The sequence below is a fragment of the Athalia rosae genome, chromosome 3, assembly GCF_917208135.1.
Source record: "Athalia rosae chromosome 3, iyAthRosa1.1, whole genome shotgun sequence".
Lineage (NCBI taxonomy): Eukaryota > Metazoa > Arthropoda > Insecta > Hymenoptera > Athaliidae > Athalia > Athalia rosae.
The window spans coordinates 8133564-8153321 of NC_064028.1; the positions used below are offsets into that span (position 1 = coordinate 8133564).

Below are 19758 nucleotides of genomic sequence, written 5' to 3' on the forward strand. Positions count from 1 at the left end.
GCGAGTGTGAACACCGGATGTTGATAATAACAACACGCTACTGGTGGTTATTATAGTATATTATACATTTTTCTCATATTTTCAATCGCGAAAATTCTTTCGCGTTCTATGCGATGAATAACCACTATTTCATTCGTTCACCCATTCGTTTGTTTATTTAATTTCTCCTGTCCGAAAATTTCATTTGCCCGCAACGAGGCAAACGGCGTATTCGGCCGCTTGGGTAATCAGATTTCGTATGAATGTGGATTTTAGAACACTGTTTCGTAATACCCAGCTCATTAATCCGGTTCGAATATAACCGAGCGAGCGTCTCGCATATACGACGATCGCATCGATTTTCAAACTCTCCAATCCAATAATATTCGCCTGAATAAATTCACGACTACGAACGATGTATTGTCATCGTTTCGACGTACACGCACCGTACACACCTCTGTAAGGATAATATATCAGGTATGAAATCACAACTCACGATATACCCGGTGTACCTCTTCTTCTTTTTTTTTTTCATTTCTCGCCCCCTCCTCATCCCCCTTCCTTTCAGGTTTCGATCATAGAAAATATGTGGGATTATTTTGATAACGATTGTAATCGATTATGGATGTACCGGTATTCAGATCGGTACAGGCCGAGGCGTAAACTCCTGCCGCACGAATCAATTGCTGTTGATGATGTTGTTGCTGTTGTTGTTGCTGATAACCTAAAGTTGCACTTGTAATTCCTGCCGAACCCGAAGACAACGTCGAGTAACTCGGGAGGGGAGGAGATTCTTGATAAATATTACCAGAGTATTTGGGATACTCGAAATTAGCCGGCTGATAGTACCTAGGGGAACAAAAAGAAAAACGAAAAACTTGAGAACAAGAATCGAATTAAGGTGACGTTGTCGTTGCTTCCTCACCTCCTCAACTCGATCGGATCGACGAACGGAAAATTCGCGTGCAGATTCGGTTTGTGAATATTTTTCAATTGAATTTTTTGCTTCCTTCTGGGTCTGTACTTGTAGTTCGGATGATCCCTCATGTGTTGTATTCTGAGTCTTTTGGCCTCGTCGATGAAAGGTCGTTTTTCTTGTTCACTCAAAATTTTCCATTCGGCACCCAGTCTCTTGGATATCTCCGAGTTGTGCATCTTCGGATATTTCTCGGCGATTTTTTTACGCTGCAATCTCGACCACACCATGAACGCGTTCATCGGTCTTTTCACGTGGAGTTCTTTCGTGGAATCGCAATTTCGGGGCAAACCTTCGTTGACGTTGTTAACGCCGCTCACATTCGACTCGATCGATTTAAAGGACGCGCTCTTCGAAACCGGAGGATTGCATTTAGCGGTATTCGACTCTCGGGTAAATTGAGGATGATGATGATGAAGCATGGCTCAAACCAACATTCGCACGCGATTTTTAAACGTTGAATAAAACTTTCTGAGCTCCGCTTTTTTTCTTCGCAAAGAAAAATTTCAGTTACGGTTATATTGTACGTTATTTTTCCAACTACATTTCTACCGTACACGACGGTTCGTTTTGTACTAAAGCAAAACTTCGGTCGCACCTATTATCATCACCTACGTCTATGTCGACGATCCTATATAATTCCGGAATATCATCATACGTGTGGTATAGGCGTAGCACACACACACACGCACACACACAAAAGAGAAACAATTTTTCAACAATCGTTTCGTTATGTGATCATTTTCTATCGTTAGATTATTCAAGCTTTGTTATCCAATCTGTATTACATTCGACCGCTCTAATTGCGGGGCAAGAAAATAACACTGAATACGTAATAATGAATCGAAATTAACTCATTTAGGTAATCTATTTTCAAAATTCAAAATTCGAACAAAAAAAAAACAAAACAAAAAACACCGTAACAAACGCTGTACACATTTTGAAAATTCGATTCAACGTTCGACGCGCACCGACATATATATACATAATTTTCAGATTATACCCGCGTAATTCCACGTAGTCGTATAACGGGGGATGAGAATGCAGAATCGTCGGGTGTTAAATCGTATGCAATCCGTGGAGCTTAATTGAAATTAAATGAAATCTGTTGAGCTGTTATACACTGCAGAAGTGTGTAGAATAGGATTTGCCGAGGGGGCACCCCTTCGACAAAACCACCACCTCGATATAATCCTCCCCCTTATATTGTGTTATATATATATACTCGCGATGCGTTTGACGTCCCGTTTATATATACCTATATACTAGAAAATAGTCTTCCATCAGACTGCGAATCGTAAGCGCTTGTATAGCTGCACCGGAGTGATTCATAGAACACGAAAAAATAAAGAAATAAATTGGTTTAAAAAAAAACAAAAAAAAAAAACACACAAATCGTCGCCGCATAGATCTCGAGATTCTTGAGGTTTTCATTTTTCTTTATTCGAATGGAAAATTGAGGAGAGAGTCTCCGAATTTGTTATTATCATTCGGTGGAAATTTTTAGTCGTGGTTCCAGAAAGTTTTCGACTCTGATGCGATGGAATCGCGAAGAGAGGAAAGATCACACCCGTTATACACCTAGTATATCGGTAGTAGGGCGTAACAATGTATGTGCATGTGATTTCCGTCGGTGTTGTACGTATACAACACCCCGTGCATTATAGCTACCGCATTTCTACAGCCTTATCATGTTGTCACAGCATCCCGCCTTACACCCTTGACAATATACCTTCCCTTATATTATTCTTGCATTCGAGAGTATCTATCTCCGATCGCTGTATTAAATTTCTCGTGCTATATTTATAACTACCTACGATATTTTCGACTTTTTAGGGGATGTCGTGAGATCCGAAATCGTGGCGCGCCTAAAAGTCGATTGAATAGGAGGTGAAAAAAAAACCATGTCCGCCAAGCGAAAGATTTCCTCATTATTATAATTACAATTTTTGGAGGCGAGAAATTGAATGAAAAAAAAATCATTTCTTTTTCACTTTGTCTTCCGCTTATTTTCTTTTGCTTTTTCTCTTTTTATATCAGTATCACGAAGAGGCGTAAAAAAAAAACTTGAATTTTCGCAACGCGGTTTTTTTAAGAATCTAATTAGTAATTAGGTTCAATAATTATACCTGTCGTACCATCGTCGTTGTGCACGTGCGGTGAAATATAACCCCCTGCAAAGTGAACCCAGATTAACCCGCAACGATATACGTGTACGCACCGCTTACACACGTGCGTATTTGTTATAATAATATGTATAGTGTACAGCAAACTCGCGCATTAACTAGACTACGCGCGCGTAATACACGCGGTGTATTTATTTATAGTATATTTCGCTGCACCGCGCGTTGCACCTTCAACTCTCACATTCGACACTTTGATTTTCACCCCTAACGCCGCACCTGCACCAACGCCCCGGTGTAACGCGCTAAATTCCACCTGGGGACGAATAAAGCAAAGAGAAAATTGCGACTATAACTATTATCAACATGCGTATTTATACTTCATTCAACTCATGGGGTGTTTTGAAAAATATTCATCGAATTTCAATATTGACAAGTAATACACCTGCAAATATACGTTGTTAATATTGAAAAAAGCGTTTTACTTCTATTATTTCAACGAAGATAAGAGGTCAAAATCGACATCGATCCGATATTTCTTCATTTATATTTTTCTTCTCGTTTTTATCAAGGCGAGGGAGTCGGAATTACCCGTCGCTGTGTCGGACAATGACATAATTATTTTTAATAAATGTCCCCCGCGTTCAGCTATTCGTTCTCTTTCTTTTTCATATACTTTTTCTCTTTTTTTTTTTTTTTCGTTTTTCACCTTTACTCTCTCTCTCTCTCTCTCTCTCTCTCTCCCGTTTCTAACCGTTGAAGTACAAGGTGACGCGGCTCGTACACAGCTCCGTAGGTCTCGCCTTTGATTCGAATTACTCGTTTTCCACATCCTGAAACGCGCTTAAAGTGGAATAATAAGGTAATCCGTGGATAATTGCCATAAACACATAACAAGCCACGCCCGAGTTGGTTACTCGCTCGCTGCAGCAACAGGGGGGTGGTAACCGGTAAACCTTCTATCCCTCGCTATACGCGTACACCTATACGTATACGTCGGTACACGTTGTATTTACACCTAGGTATATACGGTTTTATCATTGTACATACGACTCGCATACGTACGTATATGCGCACGTGTATGATTCAGGTATACCCCATACGCACTTGCGATTCAAACCGGTTATTATAGGACAGGTATTTACGTACATATGTATGTATACGTACGATATAGCGTGGAGCGCGTTTTCCAACGGATTGAAACGCTTCGAAGCACGCTTATCAACCCGTAATTAACTAATTGAACCTTTTCGAAATATTAGGTGAATTCCCCGAAAGCGAATTATCATTATTTCCTCTTTTCCAATTGTCTTTATTTTTATTTATTTTCATCCGATGTCGATCCAAGAAATAATTGCTCCGGATCTTCGAGAAAAACGTGGATCATCGGATCGTATTGTTTCACCTTCTCATTTCGTGCCAAAAGAAGAACGAGATAAAAAGATCCCTCTCGATTTTCGGATCGAACGATTGCAAAAAAGCCGAACATCGTTAAAATACTTGTCCTTTGATGCGGCAGTCGATTTGTAACACGTGATATTTCTGTCGTATGTTGTACCGTCGGAATTTCTCTACTTGCTTCTTTTTGCTTTTCACCTGACAGAAGAGGTGTGTAGCACGCAAATATGTATATCAGAGTTTCATCCGGTTGTCAACGTTTTGCTACAACTCTGCTGGAAGCACTCCACAATTTTAATTGGACATCTATATCCTGAGCTGCGACGCTGTAGTTATATGTACACCGGGTTGAAAAGTTATCGGTTTAAAAAGCAGCCTTGTACATAGTACGTGTATTTGAATATACATATGTACTCACAGGAAATATCTTTCTAGATTTTTTTTATTTATTATTTAAACATTACAAAAAAAAAAAAAAAAGTACGAGAATTAAGGAAAATTTGAAAAATAAAATATGCTTGTAACGTATGTTGAATTATCTGTAATTTTCGCGATCGATTCAATCATTTCTTCAAGTACGATTTATGAACGTAAATGCGAGGAACGAAATCGCGATTGTTTTTATTACCCTGTTGAGAAAAATATCGCAAACGAATGAACTCGAAGACGACGATCTCATTGTCAAACCTTCACGGATCGTCACTGTGTATTCGTCCAGATAATTATCACCCACACTGGATTTCGAGTCGATTTTCAGATAGGGACCGTTCCTCGTCGTCATTTTCGGCCAAGATATCGCCCGATCCGCGAACGGGGTACTGCAATATTTTCAAACGATTTCAGATTCAGAAAAGCTGAAATGATTGTTATGTACTCACCCGTTTATAGCGAAATTGGTCCAATATTGGAGGAACATTTTGGCCACGATCGTGTCCTCTTCGGTCATTTTGTCCGGGAAGGGGAATAGGTAAATGTTGTCATCCGAATGGGCGACTCCGCCACGAAATGGATATTGAGCAGATGATTCGTAGCCGAATCTTGTCTGGCTACCCTCGTAATCAAAAGTGTATAGATAGGTCGGTTGAAAACGACTGTTCTCCTGCAACATCCGATGAACACCGGCCTTGAAAATCAGCGTGCTGCCGATCTGGCGGAAAAAGAAACGAAATTGATGAAAATTGTAGAAAACATCGATGACGCTGAAGTTCCGAAGCGTTTGGCTGGTCAATTTTTGTACACTCACGTCCGTCAGACCGGGGACCATTTTTAAAAAATTGCCGGACTCCCCGTTCGGAAAATACCGATCCATTAAAAGTTTCGAAAACACGCGAGTTTCGTCCGTGATACCTGTAAAACAAGGGAATAATAATTCGGAAATAAAAACTATTCAATATTATTTACCGATTTGTTTCAATGCCCAGGGGACCAATTCGTTACTGAGAAAATCGGAATCCGTCAAATATTTTGTCGTGGAGAGTGCGTCGTAGAGACCTGAAAAATTCAATGATCAGCAATGGCTTCTTTTGCAACTAAAAATCCCCGTTCTCTTACCGGTTACGAGCAGACTACCGTCTTGGCTCGTGGTGCCCCCGATCATAGGTAGTTTTTCATATTTTCCTTCGTATATCAAATCGCTCGGTTCATCCGGAAGAAATCTCACCGATCCAGATCTTTGGATCACTACACGATCACATCCAGAGTCATCCTTATCTTTCCCTAAATTTTTCACCTATAAATATCGGGATTTTAGAATTCGTATCAATAACGGATGGTCGAAGAAGCAGGTACATTTAGAGAGAAGCGGTTTTTCGAATTTTTATTATTACTTTGTACGTGTTAAATCCTTGGAGAATTGTTTTGACTGTTAGGTTTTTCAAACATTCGGTGATTGTCCGAGTGGATTCAATGTTGCATCCCAAATCGTTGGCAAAATCTTCGGTACTTTTAACAGGGGTTTTGTCTATTATTCCCACCGTGTAAATTGCGTTACTTTGAATAATCGTACGATGAAAGAGTCCTGAAAATGAAATTTTATTTTTTTTTCGAACTTTCGGTCTCACGAAGCACAAAATTATCTTCAATCGTTCAGTTTTAATTACCACGCGACAGCGGACTTAACAAATGTAAGTTGACCGAATACCCTCCCGAACTTTGACCGAACAATGTTACGCTATTTGAGTCGCCACCGAAGCATTCGATATTATCCCGAACCCATTCCATCGCCATTACTTGATCGAGGAATTGAACATTGCCTGGAATCTCCTCAGTTTCCAGACACAAGAGACCTGAAAATATTGAATCTGAAACGATCTGAAACTTGTCAACAAGATTGAAATCACCCACCTAAAGGACCGAGACGGAATTGTGGCACGACTAGAATTACGTCCGATTCCATAATATAATGGGGTTTGTATCTCTGCGCGTGCCCACTCATAAATGAACCACCGTGAAGCCAAATCATCACCGGCAAAAGCTTCCTCGAACCTGCCTGAGAAATGAATTGAATAAACGAGTTTCGAAATCTTGGATAATCCAAACTCACCGGAACGTAAATGTTGAGATGAAGACAATCCTCGTCGTAACCTTCGACGTCGTAGCCTGGTAGTTTAGTTTGCGGGCAAATATTTCGAAATTTTGTTGCATCAATTTTCTTATCGTTCCAGGAGCTCATCTTGACCGGGGGCTGCAGTCGATCGATCATTTTTAATTGTTCCGATAAAAAATCGTCAATTTTCTACAAACCGATACAGGACTCACCCGGTACCGTAGATCCCCAACCGGTGGTTCGGCGAAAGGAATCCCTTGGAAGGAGTAAAATTTCCTTCGACTCCATTTGGACTCGTCCAATCTTCCTGTAGCCACTCCGAGCTTGCCGATCGTCACTTCGGTACTCGTGATAAACGATTCGGAGATGTTTAAAATCGTTAGAAATGCGAAAATTATTATCGGCAACATGCTGTTGGGCAATGCCGATCGTTCGGCAATAATTGATTTTACCAAGACTGCACTCTCACACAATCGTTAGCATCGGTAACAGCGTGGTATTTTGTTTCACTTATTTTTGGATTTATTTTATAAGTACTTGAACAATCTCTTTTAACCTTGCATCGCCGAATTTCTCTTCCAAACGGACGTTTCAAAGATGCACGAGCACTGGAATCGATAAAAGTTGTACTTCGATTTATCAGGCTCTATTGTTCGTTGATTCAATTTGTTCGCTTCGCGGAAAAACCGGTGTGTTTTATTCAGAGAGCCTTGAACATTATCGTCGATAGAATTCAGATTTCTGTTAAGAAATTGATCAGTAAACGGCTACGGATCGACAAATGGATGTTCGGAATGATTCCTCGCTCACTTGATTGGAAACTCACGGTACATCGGCACCGAGCTATCGGTCGCGACGATAAGAGTTGGATCTTTACGACACTTCGAAAGACCAAAATACCCTAAAACCTTGAAAACTAATATTCCAAACGGATTAATTAGAGATCGACGTGAACGCGCGTGCGTTTAGCTGACAATTCGTCCGAGCATTTGAAACGTACACTGGCATTGACTGCTGATGTAGTGAGATCCCGTCGTACAAGCGGTGAGACTCGTTTTACAATGACTTAGCTATTACTCGCATTCCAATCCGTAGTTGCAATCTTCTAGCGGAAACTTAGCCGCAAACTGTAGGCCGCAAGTGTGCATAGTAGGTATAAAACCAATGGAACTGTGATAAGATACGGGAAAAAAATGGGTTAAGGAAAAATACGAGAGCACGGTCGCAGTCTATAATTATATCGTTGTACGAACGGCGAGAGGAAAAAAAACTCAAACTATTTTCCGAGTATTCTCATGTTTATTCAATGATCACGCGTCAATAATTGATACGAAGCAAGAATATCGTGACTATCAAGAGCCAGCCGTATCGTATTTTAAAATCTGACAAAGACGATGATCCGACGCTGGTATCTATCGTAACGAATTCGTCGATAAAGTTATCCCTGACGGACGGTTGACTATCGATGACCAAATACGGACCGACGGGAGTCGACATTACCGGCCAAGTCACACCGTGCGCCGATGGTACTCTGCGAACGGTAAGAAGAAATTCACGTTACTCACACTTGGTACGACAGAAATCCCTGATCATTCGTTTCGTCGGGGAAAATTTTTTAAAGAAATCATTTCTCTCCTGTACCCACCCATTTATCGCGAAACTTGTCCAGAGTCTGATCAACAACTTTGCCATGTCAACGTTTAGTTCTCTGTGGTAATCTTGGGCGGGAAACATCAATTTGAAATCGTCACCGTGCGTAACCCCGACTTCGAAAGGGTACGGGAGTTTGAACGAAAATGGATCGTCGACGAGATAATCGAACGTATAGACGTACGTGTCTTTGAACTTTCGGTTCGCATGGACCGTTTCGTAACCGCCAGATTTGTAAGCGATCAAAGAACACATCTGAATAAAAAGAATTTTAAAATCAAAATTAAAAAAAATGAAATAATTGATAAATGCAGCGTTTGATGATGGTAAGTTTCGATCCTTGAATCTGTACGTACATCCCTTATACCTGGAATAACCGAGGCCAGATCATAGGTCTGCAGTTCATTCGGGAAATAGGTTTTTTTCATCAGTTGTTTAACGGTGCCCGTGATGTCCGGAATACCTAAAATCATTTCGATCGTTTGATTCGTGCCTCTGGACATTGGAATAATCAAACCCCTCGCGATAGAGATGGATCTCGCGATTGGCCATGAAATATCGTTCGAGTGGCTGATCGTTATCCGAATTTTAAAACAAAACAGACATCCCAGATCACGTACAAATGACACTTTGTGTGATATAATCATTTATTTATGTTGACATAATACGGTATCTGAACAGATCTGAACATTTTAATGCAAATATGTACTCACCCATCCACTTGATAACGTATGACGTAAAATTATCTCGTAAATAATTTTCATCCTTATCGAGACCGTGCGGAACTAGTATGTCGTCGTAGAGTTCTGTGCTGATTAGAAAAAAATCTTTGATTAATGAATTGTAATTAAAATCGTGAAGACTGCACGGAGACACACAAATACGAAAATTTTATTTACGCATCGTGTAATGACTGCCGTCGTTTTTCGCCACGCCACCCAACATCGGTAATTTGAGGAAATTACCCGCTACCAAAGCCTCCGCCGGATCCGATACCAAAAATTTTTGCTCCCCAGCTTTTTGAATCACCGCCATGTGACTCTTAGCTCTCGTTAAACCGTCGTCTATCGTCTCTTTCTTGGATAATCATTGCCAATATTTATCAGTTTGCATTTCGTTTGCAGAAATTGAACAACTTACGAGATAGCCGATGCTGCAGTTGAGGATTTCGTCGACGGGTAACGCTTTCATGCAGTAAGTAATTTCATCCACATTCGTTGCATTCCTACAACCGCAATAATTCGCTAGTATAACACCAGATTCTTCCGGACGGGGGTCGATTCCGTAGGTTCGAAGAGCGCTACCGCTTTGCAAAATCGTTTGATGAAACAGACCTGAACATAAAAACTCATTTGCCCACTAAAATTTTCCAACGCTTTCGTCACGCGAATCTAAGCGCGACACGTCTCTCACCTTCCGTCAACGGACTCAAAAGATGGAAATGCACCGATGCTGCCCCCGAACTTTGCCCCCAAAGCGTCACTCTATTCTTGTCACCGCCGAAGTACTCGATGTTGTCCTGTACCCATTGCATCGCCATAATTTGATCGAGAAATTGAACGTTGCCGGGAACATCGTCGGTTTGCAGAGAATAAAGACCTAGTTTTTCGCACAAATTCGGTCAGGAAACTGATTTGAAATACAGTTGAAATAAAGCTACTGAATTTTGGTGTTAAGGAAATTTGAACCTAGCAGTCCTAATCGAAATTGCGGCACAACGACGATCAAGTCACTTTCGAAAAGCAGGCGAACAGGATCCTTCGTGATGGCCGATCCTTCCCTAAATGTACCTCCGTGGATATAAATCAAAACCGGCAAAAGCGTTCCGTTGTCCAAGTGCTCGGTCTGTCCAAAATATCGTCTGAGTTATCGATGATAATAATTTTTTAACGAACATTTGCTAGCGTGCGAACGAACCTCGGGAACAAAAACACCCAACGTCAAACAATTTTCGGAGGTATAGGACGAGTCCTCCTGAGGACAGGCCGGTCCGTACGCTGTCGCGTCTAAAACCTCGTTACCCCATGATTCAACTCTCACCGGTGGCTACAATTCGTATAGATGATTTGAGAATAATTCGGATCGTTTGTTTTTCTGAAAAACTTACTCTGAATCTCAGATCTCCTACTGGAGGTTCGGCGTAGGGGATTCCTCTGAATGCGAAAACCCTTCTGTCGGTCCATTCGGTTCTGTTGACGACACCGACGACGTTTCCGAGATCACCGACCGATAGGTAATTGCTCGATAATCCAAACACTAGATTTAACAAAGCGAGAAACGAAAAACCGCGAAGCAACATCGCGATACGTTCGAATATCGAAAGACGGGACGGTCTACTCTATATGCAACGCGAATATTCTATTCTAATTCTGTTATTGTATTAACGTTGACTTTTTTCCGCACAAGTTTGTCGCTTATCAACCGCTTTGTGAAGATTGCTTGTTTCTTTCCACTTCTCTGTCATATATGTAATTCCGAGTCCGATAATACGTACGTGAGTATTCGCTGTAATACTTCGTATCGGTCCAATTATATACTCACGCTTGAATTCGCGTAGTAGTATATTTCGCAACGTACGACTGATTCGCTGCAAGAGTGGCGCAAAAAAAACGAATCAATATACGAATAACTCGAGTATTATAAACCCCCCCCCTCCCCTCCCACATCATAAGTACGAGTTAATTCATAGCGATAACAATATGACAATTATATAGTGCCACGTGCTATCTATCTTTTGAAGTACCAATATTTTATTACGAGTACAAATACCCTTGAATTATATTAACGATTCGTTGCAATTTCTGATTGGGCTGCGCACTCGATGTCTTTAGGATAAAACACATCCGGTAAATAATTTTCTTTTGCGTGGGTGAAATTACAACACATAGGTATATCAATCAAAGATGGGTATCTCTATTGGTCTCTCTGCGAATCGATAATAACCTACTATTATCTTTCCATTATAATAATTGCGATCAACCATATCGTCGTCAGGAACAGGGTGAATCGATTATGCTCGATTGAATTCGCCTCGGATTTGGATGTATCACCCTTGAAACCGTCTCGTTTCGCTATGGTGAGCTCTGACAAATAATTTTTGGCGTAGGACAAGTCTTCTCCGATGATTAGGTAGGGTCCGAACGGAGTGGTCATCGGCTTCCAACTCTCACCGTCGGCTTCCGGTGTTCTGCGACGAAAGCAAGCACACATTCCTGTTTTCAACCCTCCGTATTTCTGTGAGATTTTCAACACCGAGCATTCGAACTCACCCGTTGGCTACGAAGCTTGCCCATAATTTGACGATTCTTTTCGCAACGGTGATATCTTTTTCCGGTAGATCGTCGAACATCGGAAAGAGGTAGATGAGCTCATCCCCGTGGGTAATTCCGGTATCGTAGGGGTAAGCTTCGGGAGGGATATACCAGGATGACGAATGTTTACCGGAATATCCGAACCTGTAGAGGTAGGAGGGTTTCTCGATGCAGTTCTTTTGCATCACTCTGAACACTCCGGATTTTATGCTGAGGACTCCGCATATCTGGTGAAAGAATAATAAATTGTAACTATAAAAATTCGCGTGTTATCTCGAAATGTTATTTTACATGGGACAGCTCTCACATCTGTCAGTCCAGGAAACATTTTCGAATAATCGCCGATGTCCTCCTCATCGAAATTCAGCTTCATTAGCGCCTGGGTCACGACACCGATGTCGTCGATGACCCCTACCGGGAAGAGACAATGCCGATCAAATGAGCCGGAGAATATTGACATGTATTAACAACAGTTGTTCACTAACCCAAATCGGTTGCGATCCAAGCAGTCAAGTTGTGAGTCAAGAATTCCCTGTCATTTTCGAGGCCTTCGGGAACCAAACGATTCGCGTAGAAAGCTGATGGCGGAGAGAGCGAAAAATTTGGAAATTTATTTCGATCGAAATATCGTTGGGAGTGATCGATTACCTGCGAGAACGAAACTTCCGTCGTGCTTCGTCGTTCCACCGATCATTGGTACGTGGTTATATTCTCCCGAGGCAATGAGTATAGCTGGATCTTCTTCGAGAAATCTTTGCTTTCCTGCTTTCTGAACAACGACCTTGTTTCCTCCGGTTGCTCGGACTCCTTTGGAGGAATATATTCCCTGCATGCGACAATGAATAACGAAAGGAAACCAACCACTGTAACAGTCAGCGTAATTTCCAACTCACCAAATACCATTCGAAACCGTCCAAAAGATCCGAGACGTCCAAATTCTTGAAACACGCTGCCAACTGGTTCAAATTCGTTTGATTGCATCCGACTATTTCGCCCAATGTCCTGGCGTTTTCCACCGGATTATGGTCGGTCACCCACTGTCCGAATACCGAGCCACTCTGGATAATTGCCTGGTGAAAGAGTCCTGAAAATCATCGGGTAACGTCGATCTGTAGTATCGCGGCAAATCGTCGTCCGCGACTAGTTTTACCTTTGGACAGTGGACTGACTTGGTGAAGGTTCACCGTAGCTCCGCCTGAACTCTGACCCACCAATGTCACCCTGTTCGGGTCACCCCCAAAGTAGCGGATATTGTCCCGGACCCATTTCATCGCCATTATCTGATCGAGGAATTGAACGTTGCCCGGAATCTCTTCAGTTTGCAAGCACAATAGTCCTAAAATTTGAAAAGTTTGAGGAAACTGGGCGTAGATGTACCCCGAAAAGAGTCGTCCTACCGCTCACCTAATGGACCCAAACGAAACTGGGGGACTACAAGGATAATGTTTTCTTCCAATAGATGATGCGGTTCGTGGAGTTGGGCGTAACCGATCATGAAACTTCCGCCGTGGAGATAAATCATCACCGGTAGAGGTGCGCTATCGTTTCGGACCTGGGAATTGATCGTGAAAATTCTTCTTATAATCGAGAAACGACCGCTCGTAATTATATTACAACGTACAACAACTGTGGATGGATTTTCACCTCGGGGACGTACACATTTAGCGTCAAACAGTCCTCGTCGACACCAGACAATTGCAGCAGTGTAACGGCAACTCGATTTTGTGGGCAAATGTTGCCGAAACTCTTAGCGTTCAGAGTGCCGTTCCATGTGGTAACTTTGACCGGCGGCTAAAACGAATCAGATTCAATTGATGCCGTTGTTCGTTCGATCGAGGGAAAGTCGGGGAGACTGATAATTCCGATTGAACTCACTCTAAATCGTAAATCTCCTACGGGTGGTTTCGCGTATGGGATTCCTCTGAAGGAGTATATTGTTCTTTTCGACCATTTGGTCTCTTCTTGCGATCCGATAACGTTTCCCAATCCGTCGACGCTGACGTTGGTGTTTATCTTAATTGCTGAACTGACCAGTAAGCAACTGAACAACAATATCGTAACATTGGTAATCATTATGTTTGAATAAACATCACACTTGTATCTCACAATAAGTTTTACTCTCATTGACTCGACGGCACGACTAAAACTGCTCGCTTGTCCCGAATGATCCACCTATAACGAAAACCCCGCGTTCGCGCGTGGTTTTAAATTAAGAACACCAATGTTGATTTTGTTATGTCTACTCTATTTTGTATTTTTGTTTTATCGGATGGTTTCTCTATTCCGTCTACACCTACGTGTTCGTAGTTTTAGAATCAGATCTAAATTAAGATCGCTAGCCATTGAATAGCTCTAACGACTGAGAAAACCTGGGCTGAATTCAACCGTCGATCTCTTCTATTCTCCTCTCTTGTAGACCTCACGTCTTTTACTGGCCACGAGGTCGCCCACTTTCAATTGAACTTTACAGCTTCAATTAAACCGGTTTCAAAAACTACAAACGAAACCACGTACTGGATGTGTACGGTAATTGTTATTTTATTTTGAATGAGAATTTTCGAATCTCAAAATCCAAATCTCGGTCATAGGCGTTTGGATGTTAATGATCGGATCGGAGAACGCAAAACAACAAAAACGATTCTTGGAACAGTTCCAAAATTTTCAGATCCCAGAGTCTGGAGTCTTTCAATTCGCTCTGCAGCGAGAACATTTCCTGTATCGAACTTTCATGGGATACACAAATTTACGTACATTCGATCTGTTCTGTTTGTTTGTTTTTTTTTCTCTCTCTTTCTTCCAAGGGCTGACAATAGCTTTGGTTTGTACTGAATCGGATCTATTACAAATCTCACTTACAACGACAAGTATCGTACATTATTTAAATTACTATCGCCTAAAAATTGAACACAGAATCATCAGAATGGCTATCAGAGACTTGAGCGGCGCGGTGACGAATGCCGATGATCTCTTCACGGGTAGCAAACCCTCCCGCAGAGCGATTGTCTGTTCCGTTAAATAATTGTCGCCGGCGTAGAATTCTTCGTCAATAATTAGGTAGGGCCCGAAAGCGTTGGTCATCGGTTCCCACGATTTACCATCCGCGACTGGAACCCTGGAAAGGATAAATCGAACGGTTGTATATCGATGCGGCTAAGATGTGACGGCCGATAAAGCAAAGACTTTTTTTACCCAGTGGCGGCAAAGCTCGTCCACAGCTTAACCATCCTTTCGACTACGGCACGATCTTGGGCAGCGGTGACGTCGAGCGTTGGGAAAAGGTAAGAAAGGTCGTCGCTGTGACCGACCCCAAGATCAAACGGGAATAGATCTGCTACCCAATCCATTACTCGCTCTGTACCGAAGTGTCCAAATCTGTACAGGTAGGAATTATTCGTACGGTGATTCTCTTGCAGCATTTTGAATACTCCAGCCTTGAAAGCGAAGACACCGACGATCTGTTGAAATATATGGAAAATTGAATGGGTTCTTTGCAATGATAATCGTTGATGATTTATTCGTTTTTCTCATTACGTCTATGAGCCCTGGAACCATTTTGTCAAAGTCTCCGACGTCTCCTTCGTTGTAATGCGTTTGAATCAAAGTCTGCGTAACTCCGTCTGTATCATCTTGGATTCCTGTAATGATCAATGTTTTGTCAAATGTCGTTCGGATTCCTGACGAATGTACAATTAGTGGAGGAGAGAATTTGACGAAGTAGATTTCGAACGATGAATATATATATACGATCAGTATCTGTTCATTACGGTTTTAAATTACCGCAATACGCAATGTAGAATTAATTCTCATTTGTAAACTTACCAAAAACTTCGGAAATTACGGCTGGTAGGTCGTAGGTCAAGAATTCGGTATTGTTGGTGAGTCCGTTCGGTGCGAAATAGGCGGCGTAAAATACTTTGGGGGGGGGCAAAAAAATGGTAATTCCAATTTAATCATCGATCGTTTTAAAATCCTGAAAAAATTGATTCAGAAGGGAAGAACCGGGTACCACTTACGTGCGAACGCGTAACTGCCGTCGTGTTTCGTGGCACCTCCGATCATAGGCATCTTACGGTATTTACCCCTGGTTAACAAAGATTTCGGATCTTCTACCAAAAATTTTTGTTCACCGGCAGTTTGAATAACCGCTTTGTTACCTCCCATCAATGCCGATCCAGTGGGACCGTATACCTCCTAAAATTATAGTCGAATGTATTTAGTTTCGTCAGTCCGTCGAATCGAGTAATCAAGATCGAAGATCATTACCGCGTATGCCTGGAAACCGTCCAGCAGATTTGTAACCGATGAATTTTGGTAACAAGCTGCTAATTCCGTAAGATTCGTTTGCGTACAATCGACAAACTTTCCAATAAGTTTGGCCGAGTGAACCGGGTTAGAGTCCTTAACCCACGGCGCGAACGCCGATCCACTCTGGATTATAACTTGATGAAAGAGTCCTGGAAAAGGATCGATATTTATATTCTCTAGAATTTACGATAACCCGACGGTCGTCGTTTCCGGTCTTTTTTTCTCTTTTTCCAACCTTCCGACAGAGGACTGAATTGATGAAGGTTCACCGCAGCCGCGCCAGAGCTCTGACCAAACAGAGTCACTTTGCCAGGATCACCGCCAAAATGACGAATATTATCCTGCACCCATTGCATCGCCATTATTTGATCCAGAAACTGTACATTGCCGGGAATATCGTCCGTTTGCAGAGATAAAAGACCTGAGATTTTGAAAAAAAATTTTGATTAAAAAAATCGGACGATTCATTTGTGAGTGTGGAGATTCGCGTGATCGATTATCGATGTCGTTTTAAATCAGTTTCGCGAGCTTATCAATTTATTGACGTCGATGATTCGTCAGGCATGATATAACTGCCATTTATCGTATCGAAATTCAGGAGTATTCGAAGGTTGTTTGAAATTCTATGTTGGTTTTCAGTGATCGATCACTGATTAGATAGAGACACGTTCACATTCGGTTTGTTCCTATCGCAAATAATCGTCGTTAGATGAAAAACTATGTTTTTTCGGTGCCGATAAAAGTTACTCACTGAAGCATCGCGGAGTCGAAATCGATAGTTTTCATGCAACTGATATGCGCAATTCCAGTCTGATTCACACGGGAATCAGTCGGTCTTATCAGCTCGTTAGCGAAAAAAAAAGTGTTACTTGGCTATTCCGAACAAAAATTAATCAACGTAGAGTGAGCGTGTGGACGGTCCATCGATAATAACATTCGCGATAATGTGCGATCGGGTCTTGATCTAGCGTGAATAAAAATCAATAGAAGAAAAAAAAGAGTCGCGGAGATAACACAGCGATACTTGCATTATGGATGTACGGTAACGTGTTGTACGGAAGTATAGAAAAATTACCCAAAAGTCCCAATCGGAATTGCGGTACCACAAGGATAACGTTTTCCTCCAGCAGAAAATTTGGCTTGTACATCGCTGCGTAATTGCTGATGAAAGTCCCTCCGTGGAAAAATATCATCACCGGTAAGAGATCGTCGCTGGCCTCGGAACCGACCTGCGAATTTTCAGATCTGAGAAAAAGTAACGCACAAATTTCGGAGTGAATGAAATTTGTTGTTTTTTTTTTTTGTTACTATATTCCAACCTCCTCAATGGCGATCAACCGACTCCGCGTAAAATGCAGATAATCCGCGATAGATAATTCTTCGTACGCATAGTACGGCGTATCGAAAGTTTGCCAGAAGGAGGATTATGCGTGCTGTTTACCGAGTCCATCGAAAATTTATGGTTGACTCGTCAATGCGTTAAATTAAAAATTTCATACCTCTGGTACGTAAACGTTCAACGTCAAACAGTCCTCATCGTCGTTGGGCATTGGTATGTTTCGGCCGGTATTTTGGGGGCAAATACTTCCAAAATCCGTTGCGTAAAACGTCCCGTTCCATGTTTCGAGTTTCACGGGTGGCTGAAAGTAAATTATAAATCACGCGGTCTGCGGCAATAAATTTCTCGATGTTAATCACAGCTTTCTCTTCTTTTTCTCCCCGTATCAGCGTTATGCAAATTTAAGTCTTCGCCGAAAAATTTTCCGTATAATAGAAAGTCTGCGTGGGTGGTAAGATTGCATGCATACGAAAAAAATTAAGTAAAATTTGGTGACAACATTTTCGAGATATTACGAAAAAAAATTCGTTACCTTGAATCTTAAGTCTCCGACCGGTGGTTCAGCGTAAGGGATTCCCTTGAAGGAGTAAATCGTCCTACCTGACCACGCCGTTTTATCTTCTGTTCCAATAATTTGTCCTAATCCATCGATGGTCAAATTTGTCCCGAATCCAAAAACCCCGGTGATTAGGTAAGCCGATGCCAAAAACCCGATTAGATTATGCATTTTAATTAGCGAGTAATGTCTCGATTAAAAAAAATGAATTGCAGTCGACTTATGTCGGTTAGGATTTAAAATATTTAATTGAAAAACCAAAGAAAAATGACTAGAGTTGCTGTTATTATTAAATTATTTTCTGGCACCAACCCAAGCGATCATTGTAAATATGTACTAGATGAACTTGTTCAAGTGAAAGCCTGCGGCGGACTGACGCTAGAAGGACCTGCGACCATCACGTTTTCCTATTTTTTCAACTAGGTGTGTAATATCGTTACTCTACGAAAGCTCTCTCCTGATAGCGAATCATATCTGCATTGTCATTCTCACAGTTAATGAGATTTTGTAAATTTATAATCGAAGATTTCGTCAGCAAGATTACACGCTGATGTAACCGGCAACGCTTGTTCATTGAATTATATATAGAGGAGCAAACAATATTACTATGCGAGTGAAAAAAATTTCATAAAATGAAATAAAATTTACGCAGACGTTGATATAACACTCCCACTGCGCTAGAATATCTATATCGCCAACGATGAAGAAGAGATCAAGGTTTTAGTGGTTTCGTGAAAATTGGCTCTAAGATAAAATCAGTCTAGTGAATCGGTGTTCTACTATCAGCAGACCGTGTGGCCTAATGGATAAGGCGTCGGACTTCGGATCCGAAGATTGCAGGTTCGAGTCCTGTCACGGTCGAAACCCTATAATTTTTTGATTTCGAAAAACTCGAAAATTTTCATTGCGACGAGTATTAATACTTGCTTTTTGCATTCGAAGCAAAAATGTCGTTCGAATCGTCGTCAAATTTTTGTCGCCAGGTCCCGAATCGTTTCCAAATCGTACGCGCCACTGGTTTCTGTTGTACCTATTTCAAGCTTGGCATTGTAGATCCGACATTCGGATCGATAAAACCCTGCAGAGAACTCTAAGCTGCTGCCCCCCTTTTTCCTTTCGGGGTGTTCCGTGCAGACGTACTGCAAGTTCTTCCGGGCGTTCGGAAGAAGCTTTAGTCTAAGAACTCTTGCTTTGTTTGAGCGCTGAAGTACACCAGTAATTACAGCGCATGCCAACGTACAACGGTATTAATAGTTGAGGTATTTATTAGCAGGTAACGATGCGAATGTCACAATAAGTTTGCAACAAGTTGATGATAAGAGGTATATCGCAGCTACAGATGTATAAGTATACATTCATGTACGGACATAAGGTGTCGATAATCAATGATAACGGTCAACGATTAGATCGAAACGATAAGAATTTAATTTCCCAAATCTAAAGGAGATTCAAAAATTATCGATAACGTGGACATCTCTATAGAGATGACCGAATTTGGTGTACAGGTTCGTATTTCTTACGATTAGCCAGAACATTTTCGAACGAATGTTGCTTACTGTATTTCGAAATAACATAA

At 41.5% G+C, this 19758-nt stretch overlaps 4 protein-coding genes and 1 non-coding gene across 5 annotated transcripts; 1 reads left to right on the forward strand and 4 right to left on the reverse strand.

Moving 5' to 3' along the window:
• Positions 1–497: 497 nt before the first annotated feature.
• LOC105689945 (transcription factor sox-3-like) lies at positions 498–4758 on the reverse strand. Its single transcript, XM_012407340.3, has 2 exons — positions 905–4758; positions 498–828 (listed from the first exon to the last, which is right to left on the reverse strand). The coding sequence occupies exons 1-2, from the start codon at positions 1375–1377 to the stop codon at positions 555–557; spliced, it is 747 nt and encodes a 248-aa protein (XP_012262763.2). The 5' UTR covers positions 1378–4758; the 3' UTR covers positions 498–554.
• A 244-nt stretch (positions 4759–5002) lies between these two features.
• On the reverse strand, positions 5003–8159 carry LOC105689980 (juvenile hormone esterase-like). Its single transcript, XM_012407436.3, has 10 exons — positions 7234–8159; positions 7019–7159; positions 6820–6964; positions 6576–6761; positions 6303–6493; positions 6028–6205; positions 5878–5967; positions 5720–5823; positions 5355–5623; positions 5003–5294 (listed from the first exon to the last, which is right to left on the reverse strand). The coding sequence occupies exons 1-10, from the start codon at positions 7429–7431 to the stop codon at positions 5048–5050; spliced, it is 1749 nt and encodes a 582-aa protein (XP_012262859.2). The 5' UTR covers positions 7432–8159; the 3' UTR covers positions 5003–5047.
• Positions 8160–8300: 141 nt separating this feature from the next.
• Positions 8301–11256, reverse strand: LOC105689981 (pyrethroid hydrolase Ces2a-like). Its single transcript, XM_012407437.3, has 10 exons — positions 10779–11256; positions 10589–10717; positions 10360–10516; positions 10085–10270; positions 9812–10005; positions 9571–9748; positions 9385–9477; positions 9028–9134; positions 8667–8926; positions 8301–8552 (listed from the first exon to the last, which is right to left on the reverse strand). Exons 1-10 carry the CDS (start codon positions 10968–10970, stop codon positions 8339–8341), a joined length of 1710 nt encoding a protein of 569 aa, XP_012262860.2. The 5' UTR covers positions 10971–11256; the 3' UTR covers positions 8301–8338.
• A 143-nt stretch (positions 11257–11399) lies between these two features.
• On the reverse strand, positions 11400–18588 carry LOC105689943. The gene is made up of 21 exons (XM_048651851.1): positions 18159–18588; positions 17787–17927; positions 17363–17516; positions 16523–16708; positions 16246–16436; positions 15996–16173; positions 15802–15894; positions 15514–15617; positions 15172–15437; positions 14870–15094; positions 14603–14705; positions 13858–14154; positions 13627–13773; positions 13387–13534; positions 13133–13318; positions 12876–13066; positions 12631–12808; positions 12468–12560; positions 12290–12393; positions 11941–12209; positions 11400–11858 (listed from the first exon to the last, which is right to left on the reverse strand). Exons 1-21 carry the CDS (start codon positions 18351–18353, stop codon positions 11621–11623), a joined length of 3687 nt encoding a protein of 1228 aa, XP_048507808.1. The 5' UTR covers positions 18354–18588; the 3' UTR covers positions 11400–11620.
• Positions 18589–18970: 382 nt separating this feature from the next.
• On the forward strand, positions 18971–19043 carry Trnar-ucg. The gene has a single exon. It is a non-coding gene; the product is annotated as a tRNA-Arg (tRNA).
• Positions 19044–19758: the final 715 nt, after the last annotated feature.